The sequence below is a fragment of the Tupaia chinensis genome, unplaced genomic scaffold (genome assembly GCF_000334495.1).
Source record: "Tupaia chinensis unplaced genomic scaffold, TupChi_1.0 Scaffold139733_1, whole genome shotgun sequence".
Taxonomy (NCBI): domain Eukaryota; kingdom Metazoa; phylum Chordata; class Mammalia; order Scandentia; family Tupaiidae; genus Tupaia; species Tupaia belangeri.
Genome location: NW_006199613.1, coordinates 773,223 through 788,076, shown reverse-complemented (window position 1 = coordinate 788,076; position 14,854 = coordinate 773,223). Strand labels below are relative to the sequence as shown.

The following is a 14,854-nucleotide window of genomic DNA, read 5'->3' as shown; positions in this document are numbered from 1 at the left end:
GTGACCCGCGGCCGCTGCGCTGCCTCCTGAGCTTCGCTGTCCGCCGGAGCCTGGGGCCGGTTCAGGGACCTGCCGGGTGGTCTGGCGTCCGTGCAGCCCGTTGGAGATGGTTTCATGGCACGCCATGGCTGCAGGGTGAGTGGCGGGGCTGCTCGGTGTCTTGGGCAGCTGCGCGCTGGGGCTGTCCGGGGCCTTCTCCATGAGGCCCTGCGTCTGCAAGCGAGGTGCCCGGGCGCCCCACTGCCTTCCTCCTGGCTTGGACTCTAGTCCGCTGACCTGGCTACTGCATGCCGCAATGGGCCGCCTCCGTCGCTGGCCCCGGTCTGGCGGCTTCTCTGTGACCTTGCCTGGGAATTTGGGTTATTCGTGAGGGCCAGCGAGGTTCCGCGTTTCTTCCCTCGGGCCCTTCCCGGCCAGGTCTCGCGTTTCTGCGGGGCTGCGGCACTTCTACGGAGAGGAGCGGCCGAGCCACTCGGGTGCCCCACGCAGTGCTCATAAAGCATCGCAGACCGAGGTCCGGGAGAGTCTGCGGAGACGCGCTTGAAAGTGACCCCGTGCGAGGGAATCGCGCCGAGGTTGTGACTGAATTTTGTCGTTTTTGATGATTCCGACACAGTTAACACAGCTCTCGCGGTGTGTAACTGTAAAATGGCATGCCAGACCTCATTTCTCATTCCTTGGGATGGGGAAAAGGGGCAGAAAATAAGACTTAACACTGCAGTTTGACGTTTGACCTGCCAGGCACCTGGCCCTGCACCGAGTGGATTTCTTCTAAAACGTTCGGTGCAGCAGGGCCGGAGGGCCGCGAACCTGGGTCTGCGAGGCTGAGCCTCAGGGAAGGCCGGTGGTGCGCGGGTCCCTCCCCAGCATCCGGCGTCTGTTGCCCTGGCCTGGGGCTGGCTGGGGCTTGGAGTCGTTTGCTGTATCTCTCTCGCCCATGGAAGAGGTGAGCTTAAAATCTCTTAGGTGAGTAGGTACTGCCTAGCAGGCGCAGGAAAGCAGCTCATGCATTCCTACACTAACACGAGTGTTTTGAGGTTTCTAAAGATTCAGGGCTGGGAGCCGCTGCAGCTTCCACAGTGCAGTGTTCCCTAAAACAAGCAGAGTCTCCCCTCCCCCTGGTTTGTTATAGTGCCTGCAGCTCCCAGAGGTTCTGTCCAGATGTCTGCAAACAGCCTTCGATGAGTTGCGGTGATTTGTTTTGATGCTGGCTGGACAGTGGCAGAGAAAGCTTGGTATTGGAGATGATCTAGGAAGCATGTTTAGCTTTGTTCCTTCAATTGCCAGAGGGCTCACGTGCTAGCCAGAAAGAGGGTGAGAGATTAGGAGCACGCAGCCGCAGTGCCTGGCGTGGTGTTCAGGACATTCAAACTGTGTTCTTTAGGTGGGGTCTGGCTCCCCGTGCTAACCATTGTGCAATGGGGCCAAGCATGTTCTTAACCTCGTTTGTAAAACACGCTTTTGAGCATCTCTGGAAGTGTTCCAGACCCTCTATGCAGAGAAAGGGTGGCCATGGTGACCCAGAAATTCATGTGCCCTTTGGGGTCTTCCTCGTCCAGCAGAGGAGTGCTGGCCCTCAGCGCCCTGGGCAGTCCTCACTGGAAGCCCCACAAGGTTTTGACTCCTTCCCATTGCCCCATAAACACGCCATGACAGCTTGTCTGAGCATCGCCTTTAGTGGGAGGGCCCTGCAGTCTCCGGAGGCAGACCGGCTCCCCCTTGGCGCTGCCACAGATGGCCAGGAGCCCCCGTTGTCTCAGGTCGGAGTGCAGAGCCCGGAGTGCAACCTACCAGGCTAGGGCCAAGATGTCAGCATGGGCTGTCTTCTGGGGGCGCAGGGGGAGAATCTGTCCTCGCCTCTCCAGCTCCTCAAGGCTTCCTGGGCTCCTTGGCTCATGGCTGTCCCCACCTCAGTGCGAGCCATGGCTGGTCCAGCTGTCCTGTCAGCACTTTTCCTACTTCTCTCCTGCTCACAGAGGCCTTTGGGATCCCACGGTCCCTCGTGCCATCAGGACTCCCTCGCCATCCAAAGGTCAGCCCATGAATGACTTGATTTCATCTTCAGCCTTAACCTCTTCTCATCGTATCTGGGTATCGGTATATGGGTCTCTTTGGGGGAAGGGGAGGAATTCTCCCCATGAAGCTGTTCTTGGTAGCTCTAAGTTACTTGGAAATGTCGACCTTTTTCCTTCTACCAAGCCAAAACTTATTTCCTGTTTTGCCCACATTTTATTTGCCATGCTGAATGCACATGACCATCCTTACCTGTTCTACAAGCACTGGGTGGCGGTGATGTCTGTCCTTACAGAGCCACTTTTTGTCTGAACTTGGTAGAAACTAAGCAACTCTTTGCGTTGCGTAGACTCTGGCTTGATCATGTTCTCTGAACTGGTTCCCTTTCATATCTCCATCCAGGGCTCTAGTCTGTCAGCTGGAAATGCCCGTGGAGTTTGGGACTCTTTCGGGGCTGTGCCGTGCTCGCGGCTCTTCCTCGAGTTCCTTACTGGCTCTGCACAACCAGGGCTGGCACCCCATATTTACTGGACGAGAAGACCGAGGCTCAGAGATCCAGCGGGACCCAAAGGCACAGGGCTGTAATGTTGGTGAACTGAGGAGTTCTTTATAATCATGTTTCCAAAATCCCTAATTTGCCTTTAAGACGTTGTTGAGTAGGAAGAATTTTGGTGTTGACCCATGGCATTATTGGAAACAGGTGGAGAGATGCCAGGCGCATGGCAGCCTGCCCACCAGAAAGCACGCGTTCTCAGGACCGCCCGAGGCCGGGTTATTTGCATTAGCTTCTGGACACGCAGTCCCTATAGGCCTGTCCTCGGCTGTCTGGAGTCCGCCTGGGGGAACAGCGATGGCAGGCCTCAGGCGTGTGGAGCGAGCTCTCGGGGTCATTCAGGTGACAAGGAAGTGGTGTGTGAAGACTTCCTGCAGGGAGGTAGCAGCCCTGGCAAGGTGAAAGCCACAGGCCACAGGCCCAGTCCCCGGAGGGGCATAATTTGGAATTTAATGCCTAATGTTAATTAGTTATGTTAGTTTTGTCTCTAAAGAATAATATGCAGAGTTTCAAATAACCTGAATAGAAAAATGAAAGAGGTTCTTTTTTATATGTGTTTAATCACCACGTGTTTACAGCAGACAGAATGAGTGTTGGCACCTGGAACATGCTGCATGTCCGTCTCGTCGAAGATCCTGTCACAGACGTTCTTATCAGCAGACAGTTTTCCATTTCTGGGTCCATTAAATGTTTTGCCTTTTCCTCCCTTGATCCCCTAACGCCCCCCCCCCCCTCGCCCCCCCTTTTCCCCCCTGAGCCCCCAGCGCCCCCCCCCCCATTGCCCACCCTTCTCCTGTACTGTCTTTAATTTGCTGTTATTTATTTATTTTAAATAACTATTTTACTTAACTTTATTTATTTTTAATTTGACCAGAGAGGGCCAGAGTGAGAGAGAGGGGGAAAGTGAGAAAGCAAGCTGCCAGGTTTGGGGCCCAAACCATGGTCGGCCATGTGGGAGTCCAGTGCCCTTAACCACCATGCCACCTGCTGGCCCTTTACTCATTTATTTTTAAAGTTGAAAAATAAATGAATAAATAATAAATCTTGGTAACGGCTTGCTGACTATATAACTGCAGGCCTTGCCTATTCCAGATAGTAAGTAAACTTATCTGAAGACATTGGAAGTCCAGAAGGTTGCAGCGGGACACCCCGGTCTTCAGCAGGGTTGCAGGTCGGTAGCCAGTGAACTGACCCACGTCATTTTAGCAGGAAATCAAGCTTATTGGCATGTAAAACTAGGAGATTTTACATGAAAAATTCTGAATTTTTGCCTTGCTTTGGAAATGGAGGTAGCAGCCTGAGACTCAGTAAGGCTGATATTGGGTGGGAGACGCCGTCCTAGCTCCCATTACCCCGCCTTGTACCGCCTGTTGGTCAGCAGGACTCGGGGCCCTTGGTGTTCGCTGTCACCCTTGTTGGCGTTCTTCCCTGCAGTCCTCTACGCCAAGCCGAGGACAACAGGTGGGCGCATGGCAGGCGCGTGCACGTGTGCACCTGCGTGATGTGAGGAGAGTCCGAGCGTATGTGTGGGAGTGAGGTGTGTCTGGATCTGGAGAACAGTGCCGTCTGTCGCCTGCTCGTTTCCAGGGGCACCTCTGTGCTTTTGTTTGTTTGTTTTCGTTTTTGTTTTGTTTTGGAGAGGTTTTTACTATAGGGCGCTTGTGGTCGCCAGAGAGACAGAGAGACAGAAAGCGGGAAATCACCCCCAGGGGGATGGCCACGTCGCAATCCCTTCTCTTCCGTTCTCCTCTCGGGATCTTGGGCACGCACGCACACACGCCCGAGGGGCACCCCGGTTTTGATAGCAGTTCTGGATGAGGCAGAGCTTCGGTAGGAGCCGATGGGCGGCATTTCTGCAGCTAAGGCCGCTCTTGCCCCATGTCGATGACACCGAGTGAGGCTCTCTGACTCCTGTGGAAACTGCACGAAGACTAGCTGGGTTTGTTAGAGGGCGCAGTGGCCCACGTAGGAAGCGCCGTGGTTCAGGTAGTTGGCTGCCCTGAAGTCTACCTTCTTGGTCACCAGTAGCATTAGGGTGTGGGACCACGTCTGACCGCCCCGGCCCGGGTGGACTCTTCCTTGCTTGCTCCCAGCGGAGCCTTTGTGTCCTGAGTAGGGTGATTTTGGAGGGCACGTGGCATCCAGCTTCCTGGCCGAACCTGGATGGGTGCCCCGCCGTTGGGGCCCGCTTGCTGTGGCTCTCTTCTACTCGCTCGTCAAACCTGGACGGGTGTCCCGCCGTCAGGGCCGGCTTGCTGTGGCTCTGTTCTACTTGCCTCTCAGGTGGGTCACTTTGCCTGCGCAAGCTTCTCCCGAGGCCCGACAGCGTGCAGCAGTGGCTCACAGAGTCCCACGGCCAGGCGCAGTTCGCACTCTGGGGCCTTCTTGTGGCCGGCTGGGGCTAGAGTAGACGGTGCGGGGCCCTGCTGGGGCCATCTGGCTCACTCTCCCTCCCTCTAAGTAAATAAACCTAAATATTGTGTTTTAGAGAGGAGGAGGAAAAGGAAGCGAAGCTCACATAACATTCTCTTTTTTTCATTTTGTGTTTTAAACTTTGAAGTGTCCGGCTTGGACGTACATGGAGATCTGGGGACCTGGGCCGCCGGGGCCCCGGGCTTTAGTTCCTGTGCAGAACGCGTCTGCCTTTTCCAACGACACACTATAAAAAGGAGCTAGAATAGTTTTATTCTGTAAAAGGCTGAGTTGTATGTTTTTATACTGCGTACTGGTCACTTAATCCACTGGCTGGGCACCTCAGAGTAGACGGTGGTGATTGTCTCGAGCTGACGGCGAGGCCCAAGGAGGGTTTTGCCGTGTGCATGAGTGGCTGACCCCCCTTTCTCCGTTACAGCCGATCCTGTGAAGATCCTGATGCCGTCGCTGTCCCCGACCATGGAGGAAGGGAACATTGTCAAGTGGCTGAAGAAGGAAGGTGAGTGGGGCGCTAGGCCGTGCCCCGGTGCGGGCTGGCAGCGTCCGCCTCAGTGAACCCGACCCCTGGCTGTTGGCCTAGACGGTTGGGCCCGCTGGGTCTTGTCGTCAGCACAGACGTGTTTTGCCAGTACTTTACGGCTTTTCCCGCACTCGGCCATTGCTCTAGCTTGTATTTTCAAAGGCAGAGACTGCCAGCCCCCACGGTTTCTAACTGTGGCGATGCTGTGCTTGCGCGTCTCCCTTGGAGTTGGGCAGATCGATGATGACTACCATTGGAAAGAGCAAATAAGCAGAGGAGTAAGAAAACCTCAAAAGAAGACTATGGAAGAGGGTTTTCGTCCAGTTGTTGAAACGTATTGTTAAGCCTCTGAGACTGGTTGGTGCTTAGAAGGCAGACTGAGTAGAAAACGGGAGGACGGATGCGGTCATGGTGGCTCTGGGCAGGTACAGGTGAGTCAGTCAGCTGACGTACAGAGATGAAGCCACGTTGGTCTTAGGGAAAACGGTGAGTTCCTCTGCACCCGGAAGTGGGATCGACGCCCTAACTGTAACTCAGAGCCAGACGCTGCAAGAGCAGTGCCGACGCCGACACACGGGGGACGCGGGGAGCAAGGGCAGGGACGCAGCAGCTGGGAAGGGCGTGTGCCGCCACAGCGCCAGGGCTGAGGTCCCCGACGGCCGCCACGGCACTGCCGGCTCAGGCAGGAATCGGCAAGGCGGTGAGCGGGCACCTCCATTTTTGTGTTTTATCCTTTTTGGATTTGTTGTAGGGTGTGGGCACTTGCTGGAGAGAGACGAGAGGCAGGGAGGGAGGGAGAGTAAGAAATCACCCATGGGGGTGGCCACCGTGCACGTGGGCACACATGCACACACACTTGGCGCATTTTTCAAGTCACTGGCGTTGGGACTCGAACCTGTTAGTATGCCATGTGGGACCCTGGCCCTTGCCTTAACCACTACACCACCTGTTGGCCATGCTGATAGCTCTTAAATATAGAAGAAGATGCTTGACCTTTCCATTGATAAGAAACACGCAGAGAAGTCCTACACTGCGCTAGCGGGTCCCCTGTCAGTCACAGGCACACAGCTGTCAGGCGTCTGGGGTAGGTGGGGGTGCAGGGCGCCAGGCAGGACCTGGAAAGGCACGTTTACGCTCACTCTTTAGCCCAAGAAAATAAAGCTGCTCCTAATTGGTCAGCCTTAGAGGGTGCTAGGACACTGACTCCCTTTGAAACTGGTGATAACTGGGAGACGCATCTTCCCCGGCCTCTCCTGTGTGGGCCGGCTCGGGGTCACGAAGACATCGATGGGAGCGCACTGCTGCCGTGTCTGGCTACCAGATGGAAGCATCGCGGAGCCCGCTCCGGGCTGTCCGGCAGAGCAGTGGCCGGGGGTTGTGTACTGAGGACTGCTCACCCCACGGGAGGAGAAAACCAGGTATTGCTACTCCCTGGCATTCGGATGCCCACCTCATGTGAAGCGGGCTTGCCGGGAGACAGCTGACTGCTCAGGCCCGGCTCCGGGGAAGTAGAGGGTGGAGATCCAGCGGCAGCTCCCGCCCTTTCTCCAAGGGCACAGGAGCCCGGCCACACCAGCGCCCCAGGCAACGAGCCACCCAGTCTGCTCTGGGTCGGACGGAACACATAGCCCATATGGACCGAAACCTAGCTGGGACTGGTGTATCCGGGAAGCGTGGGTTTTGAGGTTTAATGATGTTATGGTTCTATTTTTTAAATAGCTGTTGAAATATCTGCTCTGGGTAAAATGGCAGTTTGTCCGGGGTCGGCGTCCAGGTACCCTGGCGCAGGGTTGGGGTGGGGTGAGTGAGCAGAGGCTGGCAGTCAGGACGCTTGGGCAGGTGCTTGTGGCTGTATGCTCGTGCACAGCTCGTGCAGGTGTTTGCGTTCCCTGTGAAAGTGCACGTGGTTTGTCATTGCAGGCCAGAGCGGCTCTGCTCGGCTCGGAGTGCCAGGGAGCCTGGCTGCTGGTGCTGCTGCAGGTACTTGCAGCGGAGCCCCTGCCAAGCTGTGCAGGCCGTGTGCAGAAGCGCCGATCTGGCAGACTCCAGTACCTGTTAGGGTTCTTAGAGTTGTGCAGGCCGGAGCGGGGGGCGTGCCACAGCGCCCAGCACGGGCCACGGAGGCTGGGCGCTGTGCCCTAACTGTCAGTGGGTAGCAGTTCAGTCTTATGACACTTGGAGGCTGTAACTGTGTGTGCACAGGGCCAGCGGCCGGCTCAGGGCCAGCGTGTCCTGGGTCCTCACTCTGCCGGGCACTGCTAGGAACGAGCTGGCCTAGGCGGGGTCTGAGGTGTACTCTGGCTTCAGAATGTGCGATGGCTCGTTTTCATTTTCCCTTTTTAAACCACAGAAACATATCATAATATTTAAATTATTCTTAGGTTTATTGATCTTAGAAGGCTTAGAAAAAGAGTTTTATGAGGATGAACTGACCACTTAATTTCCTTGTGATGATTAAATGAAAAGGGGACCAAAGCGTTAGTACACTCTGACCGCTAGATCCTCCCACAGCTTCAGGCTTTCTTCAAAGGTGAATTGAGCTGTAATTCTGTATCTTTTTGGGGTGTGTGTGTGTGTGTCGGTGTGTGTGTGTGCTCGTTCGTTTGCTACAGGTCTTGTGCACTTGCCAGGGGGAGAGAGAAAAAAAGAGGGAGGGCAAGTAAAAAGGCAGGCCCCAAGGGTGACAGCCTCATCGAGAGGGAGGGGTGGCCACACTGTCGTCCCTTCTCCACTCTCCACCTGGGGCCCTGGCACGCACGTGCATGGTCCCGGAGTGCCCCTCCAGGAGCTGGGTCTGAGATGCGAACTCTGCAGCCAGCCTTAAACACCATGCCACTGGCCAGCCCGTGAAACGGTTTGGAAGGAAGGTTTCTCCTGTGTCACTAGGCTCTGCTAGAGAGGGTACAGGTCTCTGGGTTCTTTTGCAGGAAGGGCTTCAGTTTCATTTCTGGAAATCCTACAGGAATGTCCGTGGCGCTGAGCAGGCATGCTGGGAGGTACGCTCTCAGACAGCTGCGTTCCAGGCCTGCACGCTGTCGCCACAGCCTCATGGTGGAGGGTGGCCTCCCCAGCACTCACCTGGTTTAGCACAGGCCCAGTGATCGTGGTCTTTAGTAAACGTGTGAGGCTGTGAACCGTCGCCACGGCCTGGCATTAGAACAGCTCTGTCACCCTAAGAAACTCCCTGCAGTTAGTGTAATGGTTATGTCGCTGGACTCCCATGTAGTCGACCGCGGTTCGTGTCCCAGACCTTGTGGCTTAAAGCTCACGCCGGGCGCGTGTGCGTGAGAAAGCAAGTCACCAGGTCCAGGACTCAAACTGTGGTCAGCCGTGTGGGAGTCCAGCACCGTAACCACCATGCCACCTGCCAGCCCCCTGAGTCAGAATTCTTAAATTATCGTTTTCACTACTGAATCCTTAGTGCCCCAATGTATTTTTAGTAAATATTTGATCACTAGAGATGTTTAAAAAGAGACCTTTTAGGTCATTGATAAGTGTCATCTATTGAATAAGTTTATTTCATTAAAATAACATACTAGTGGCTCTGAATTATTTTAACTGAGGGTATAATATAACTGTCTTCTTGAAATTCCTGATATATAATGAACTAGTTTCTGTACAGTGAATTTTCAGAGTATATTTTTTACACATTCTCTTCATTGTATTCACATGTTAATATTCCATGTTTTTGGTGGGAGGAGGTGTATTTTTTTCTGTCTGTTTTTATTCTGTTTTAGCTTTTGTTCTGTCTCTTGTAATCTATATTTATGCAGCTTTTATTTTTGTACTCATTTTGATACTCTACTTTTAGCAGCCGATTTTGATCCATTTATATTCGTTGTGATAATTGGTACACTTGGATTTATTTCTACTCTTCCTTTTGTATTTCTAATTTTATTTTCTGCTATTTTCTTTTCACATGTCTTCCTTCATCATTTTTGTTATTTTCTATTTTTCTCTGCTTTCTTGAATGTTATTTTCTATTTTTTCTGCTTTCTTAATTTTTCTAGTAAAGTCTAGAGTTACTCAGTATTTTTCCCTTCTAACTATATCAAAGTTGTTAGGAAGCTTTAGCTACCACCTAAACATCCCTTTATTTTTCAGACTTTAAGCTTTATACTTTTAAAAACCCTTCAATATTCCCTGTAAGTGGTTAATCATTATCACTGTAGCAATTTCTGTGGTAACTTGTTTTATATATCCTATGAGTCCTCTCTGTGTTCACTCTTCTAAACTGTGTCATGTAGGACTTTTATTTTCAATGATTGCCTATAGGTGGTAAATTTTCTTAGCCTTCCTATGTCTAAAGAATACTTTCCTTCCTTCTTGAATGATGGTTTGGCTGCATATAAAATTCTAGGGAGTTATTTTTCTCAGCTTTTTGAAGATTATTTCATTGCGCTCTACCTTTTATCACAGCTGCTAAGAAACATGCTCTCAGTCTGTCCTTCCACTGAATAATCTGGTTTTTTTTTCCTTCAGTAGTGCTTAGGGATGTGTTTTTAATTGTTAATGATTTGCAGTTTCACGATGTAATGTGATTCATGTTTACACAGTCTAATATTCTCTTTTTGTTACATTTTCCATCAGGGTATAGTTTGCGTAAGGTATAAGCTCATTTATGTATGCATTAATATTTGTGCATTAATAGTTGTATATCTGTATTACGAACACCCAGGTCAAGGTTCAGAGCATTCCTGGCAAGCCATGACGTCGTCCTCTGCCCCTCACAGTCAGTGCTCACATCCTAAACTCCTCAGACCCGCCCACAGGGGCGGCGTGCTCCTCCTGCTCCTGCTCCTGCTCCTGGTTCTGGGAGCCGCCCAGCAGGCACCTGTCCGTGGGTCCTCTGAGCCGTCCCCGGCTCTCCCCGGCTCAGTCCAAGCCCCTCCCTCGCCCTTCCCCTTTTACCTTTCTGCTGCCTGTGTCCGAGTCCTCGGCCGCTCTTCGTGCCTCTTTTCTGTTTGTCAGTTCATCTTTTCACATTATTCCATTGTTTCTTATTCACTGATTCAGTTTTCATTTCTAATATTTCTACCTGATACTATTTTGTCCGATTCTTTACTGTTTGAATTTTGTGTTTCCGTCATGGCTTTTTTACCTCATTTATATTTTTGAACATCTTCAGGATACTATTTTAAAATTGTTACCATTTGCACTAAATGAGTTCTTTCTGGTCCAGTTATTAAAATCACCCCCCAGGGGGGATGGTCACACCGCACTCCCTTCTCCTCCATTCTCCTCTCGGGATCTTGGGCACGCACACGCGCCCGGTGTGAGTTTCAAGCCTTGAGGTCCAGGACTCGACCTACAGTTGACCATGTGGGAGTCCAGCGACATAGCCGGTCCATCATCTGCTGGTCCCTGTAAGTTCCCTTGGTAACAGATGTAACACACAGAGCTTTCAAAAGGATGACAGTGCACACGCGTGTACTGACAGACATGTGTGCGGGCAGTGGGACCTGTCATGGCCAGCCGTGTGTGGGCATTAGTCACACTCTGCACACGTCAGTACTCATGTAAAAACACAACGACCCCGTCTTTTCCAGGCGATGCTGTGAGCGCGGGCGATGCGCTGTGTGAAATCGAGACCGACAAGGCCGTGGTCACCTTGGACGCCAGTGAGGACGGCATCCTGGCCAGAATCGTGGTGAGTTCTCACTCCGATCACCTTCCGCAGGGCGAGAGGGCTCCTCTTAATTTTGCCTCTTTATGATAATATATTATCTACAGGTTACCTGAAGCGTTTCTGTTTTGTAAGTTCATTTCACTGAGAGAGGGAGAGAGAGAACGAGGGGGAGAAGGCGAGGTGCCTCACCAGGGCCTCGTCCCGCCGTGACCCCGAGGTCGGGCCTGAGCCTGCGTGTTCAGGCCCCTCGTGTCTGGGCCCATGCTGTCCAGGGGCCTCCAGCTCTGCGGGTCAGTACACAGCCTCTTGTGCTGTGCCTCTGATGCCAGCCCCATGGCGCCGTGTGCCCTGCAGGTGCTGCCGGCCGTTTGGACTGGCCAGTGCCCCTTGGTGAGGCACGGTGGGGCCGTGGAGATAGCGCCATGCCTGTTAGTCCTGGACTGATGTTTTCAGCTCAGAGCACGGATGAGACACCTTCCTTTGTAAACCCCTCTGAAGGTCACACTCTGGGGTGTCACACCCTGATTAGATGCATCCCAACAGAGCTTTTAGGCATCCCAACAGAGCTTTTTACTGCGGAACCTTGCCCTGACCGCCGGCTTTTATTTTTGACGTTCGATTTGCCCTGCCCCCTTTACCTGTCGTCGGAAATATTAACAGCCAGGTCGAAGCACGTTGTCCACAGTTACCTTCTGTGGAAGAAACACCGATGCGAAGCTAAAACTCCGCCCATGTAACTGGGAAAATATAAATGTCATACAAAAGCTAGTTGTCGTGACTAGTTTGTGCAACACTCGAAGAAGAGATCGCTTGGGTTACCACATGTCTGAGACCCAATCACGTTTCAGCACGCGTGTTCCTGGCCGGCCGTGGCCGTGCTCCTGGGCCTGTTTTTGGATACGGAGTGTTTGAATAGATAGCATTCCCACGGAAGGAGCCGCCGGCGACACCGTGTCACAGGTGCCGGCCCTGTCAGGGGGCAGAGCTGCCTCTTTGTCTGGCTCAGGACAGGGCCAGTGCAGGGGTGCAGTGACTCCCAGCCAGCACGGCCATCTCCCCACGGCAGGGAAGCTCCCATGTCTGTGTCAGGACCTGGTGGCTTTGTTACTGTCACCTGTGCTCTTTGGATCGTGGGACAGGAGTATTCTCATCACACAATGTGTGCTACTTTAGGGCAGAAAGAGTGGGAATAAATTGGGGCAGCAGGTGGCCTGGTGTTGAAGGTGCCAGACTCCCAAATGGCCAACTGCTGTTCAAGTCCCGGGCCTGATGGCTTGCTTTCTCACTTTCCCTTTCTCGCTCTCTCTCTCTCTGGTCAAATTAAAAAATAATAATAAATAAAGTTAAAATAATTTTTTATTTTTTTTTAAAGTGAGAGGGACCAGCAGTTAGCGTAATGGCTATGTCACTGGACTCCCATGTAGTCGACCACGGTTCGCATCCCAGATCTGGTGGCTTAAACTCATTCTGGGCGCGTGTGCGTGCGTGCCCAAGATCCTGAGAGGAGTATGGAGGAGAAGGGATTGTGGCGTGGCCATCCCCCCCTGGGTGGTGATTTCTCGCTTTCTGTCTCTGTCTCTCTCCGTCTTTCTGGTGAGCACACACGCCCTATAGCAAAAACCTTTAAAAAAAAATAGTGAGAGAAAATAAAGTGGTATTATTATTGGTGCCTTTTTTTTTTTTTTTTAAATCTTTTCCCCTGCCTCATCCCTTCCCCTTACCTCAGTAGCAAGAGTTTTGTTGTGGAGTAATTCTCATAATAGCACATACAATAAAGTGATTTTTATGGAAATACCTAGAAAGATTTTTGCTTTCAGAATGGAATTGGATAATTGAGCTTACTAGGGATTACAGTCAAGGTACAATAATAAACACTAAAACTGTAATCATAAAGCTTGATGTTCACTTTAGCGCTCAATTTCGAAAGGATGAACATTATACCCTATTTACTTTTCCCAGGGATTTACTTCTATAGTCTTTGAGAGATTTTTCTATTTTTATTTTATTTATTTATATTTTTTTTTGAGAGATTTTCGCTATAGGGCACGTGCACTTGCCAGACAGACAGAGAGAGACATAAAGACAGAAAGCAAGAAATCACCCCCCAGGGGAGATGGTCACGCTACAATCCCTTCTCCTCCATTCTCCTCTTGGGATCTTGAGCGCGTACGCACATGCGCCCGGCGTGAGTTTTAAGCGACCAGGTCCGGGATGCGAGCCGCGGTCAACTTCATGGGAGTCCGGTGACATAGCCATTACGCTAAATGCCGGTTCCCTAGGTTTTTCTGTTTTTAAATGCCCATAATTACTTTTTGACCGTAGTCTGGTGCCTTGCACCTGAACGCCATCCTGGTCACACTGACTCCTGCCACAGTACACAGCGGTCTCAGGGGTCAGCACGTGGGCCCAGCTCCTGGCTCTAGGCCCCACAGGCCCAACCAGAGTGGGGTCACTCCTCCCAAACGCCACCCAGACACCACCTCCGGAGGAGCACAGATCCCAAACTGGCCACGTTGTTCCTGAAGACGGAGGTCCCAGACTCCCACGTCCTGTGGAATCCCGCCTTCCCAGTCCATGCTGTCTGCAAAGGACAGGCTTGTCACCTGGCTTCCTGGGGACCTGCACCTGCCCCGACTCGCAGGCCTCGCTCTGGGAGCACGCAGACACTCTTGCTGCCAGGACGCCCTCTTTCGCCCTCCAGATGCCCCGTCTGCACACTTGGCTTATGGTTCTGCCCTTCCTGTGACCTGGGGATGAGGGAAGCCAGACCTAACCCCACAGCCATCTGCAGTTCAAATCCTGGCCTCAGGCCTGAAATACACGTTAGGGGTCTGTGTGTACACGCCCCTGATCCCACAGGATGGTGGGAGGGAGGGACTACAGCATGACCACGCCCACAGGGAGTTGACCACGCCCCATGGGGAGGTGCCATCGTGCAGGAAGTCTCTGATATAGACCCCACTTGGGGCTCCTGCTTGTTCAAGAAGGTTCAGGTTCTAGTTCAGGCTCTGGTCCAGATGCTGGTTCAGGCACTAGTTTGGGTGCTAGATCAGGTAGTGATTCAGGCACTAGTTCAGGTACTACATCAGGTGCTCGGTCAGGCACTAGGTCAGGTACTAGATCAGGTACTAGATCAGGTGCTAGGTCAGGTAGCTGTTCAGGAACTAGGTCAGGTGCTAGGTCAGGTAGTGGTTCAGGAACTAGGTCAGGTACTAGGTCAGGTAGTGGTTCAGGAGCTAGGTCAGGTGCTAGGTCAGGTACTAGGTCGGGTAGTGGTTCAGGAACTAGGTCAGGTGCTAGGTCAGGTAGTGGTTCAGGAACTAGGTCAGGTACTAGATCAGGTAGTGGTTCAGGTACTAGTTCAGGTACTAGATCAGGTAGTGGTTCAGGTACTAGTTCAGGTACTAGATCAGGTAGTGGTTCAGGTACTAGTTCAGGTACTAGATCAGGTAGTGGTTCAGGTACTAGGTCAGGTACTAGGTCAGGTAGTGGTTCAGGTACTAGATCAGGCACTAGTTCAGGCACTAGTTCAGGTACTAGGTCAGGGAGTGGTTCAGGTACTAGGTTGGGTGCTAGGTCGGGTGCTAGGTCAGGCACTAGGTCAGGTACTAGTTTGGGTACTAAGTCAGGCGCTAGGTCAAGCACTAAGTCAGGTAGTGGTTCAGGCACTAGGTCAGGCACTAGGTCAGGTTCTAGGTCAGGTAGC

At 52.4% G+C, this 14,854-nt stretch overlaps 1 protein-coding gene across 1 annotated transcript in view; it reads left to right on the top strand.

Annotated features, from left to right (window-relative positions):
• The first annotated feature begins 6 nt into the window (after positions 1–6).
• Positions 7–14,854, top strand: part of PDHX (pyruvate dehydrogenase complex component X) — a 35,858-nt gene continuing 21,010 nt past the window's right edge. Inside the window, exons 1-3 of the mRNA XM_027765758.1 lie at positions 7–135; positions 5,418–5,498; positions 11,069–11,169. Coding sequence (XP_027621559.1) covers positions 5,438–5,498; positions 11,069–11,169 — 162 coding nt within the window. The 5' untranslated portion in view covers positions 7–135; positions 5,418–5,437. The remainder of the gene's footprint in view (positions 136–5,417; positions 5,499–11,068; positions 11,170–14,854) is intronic.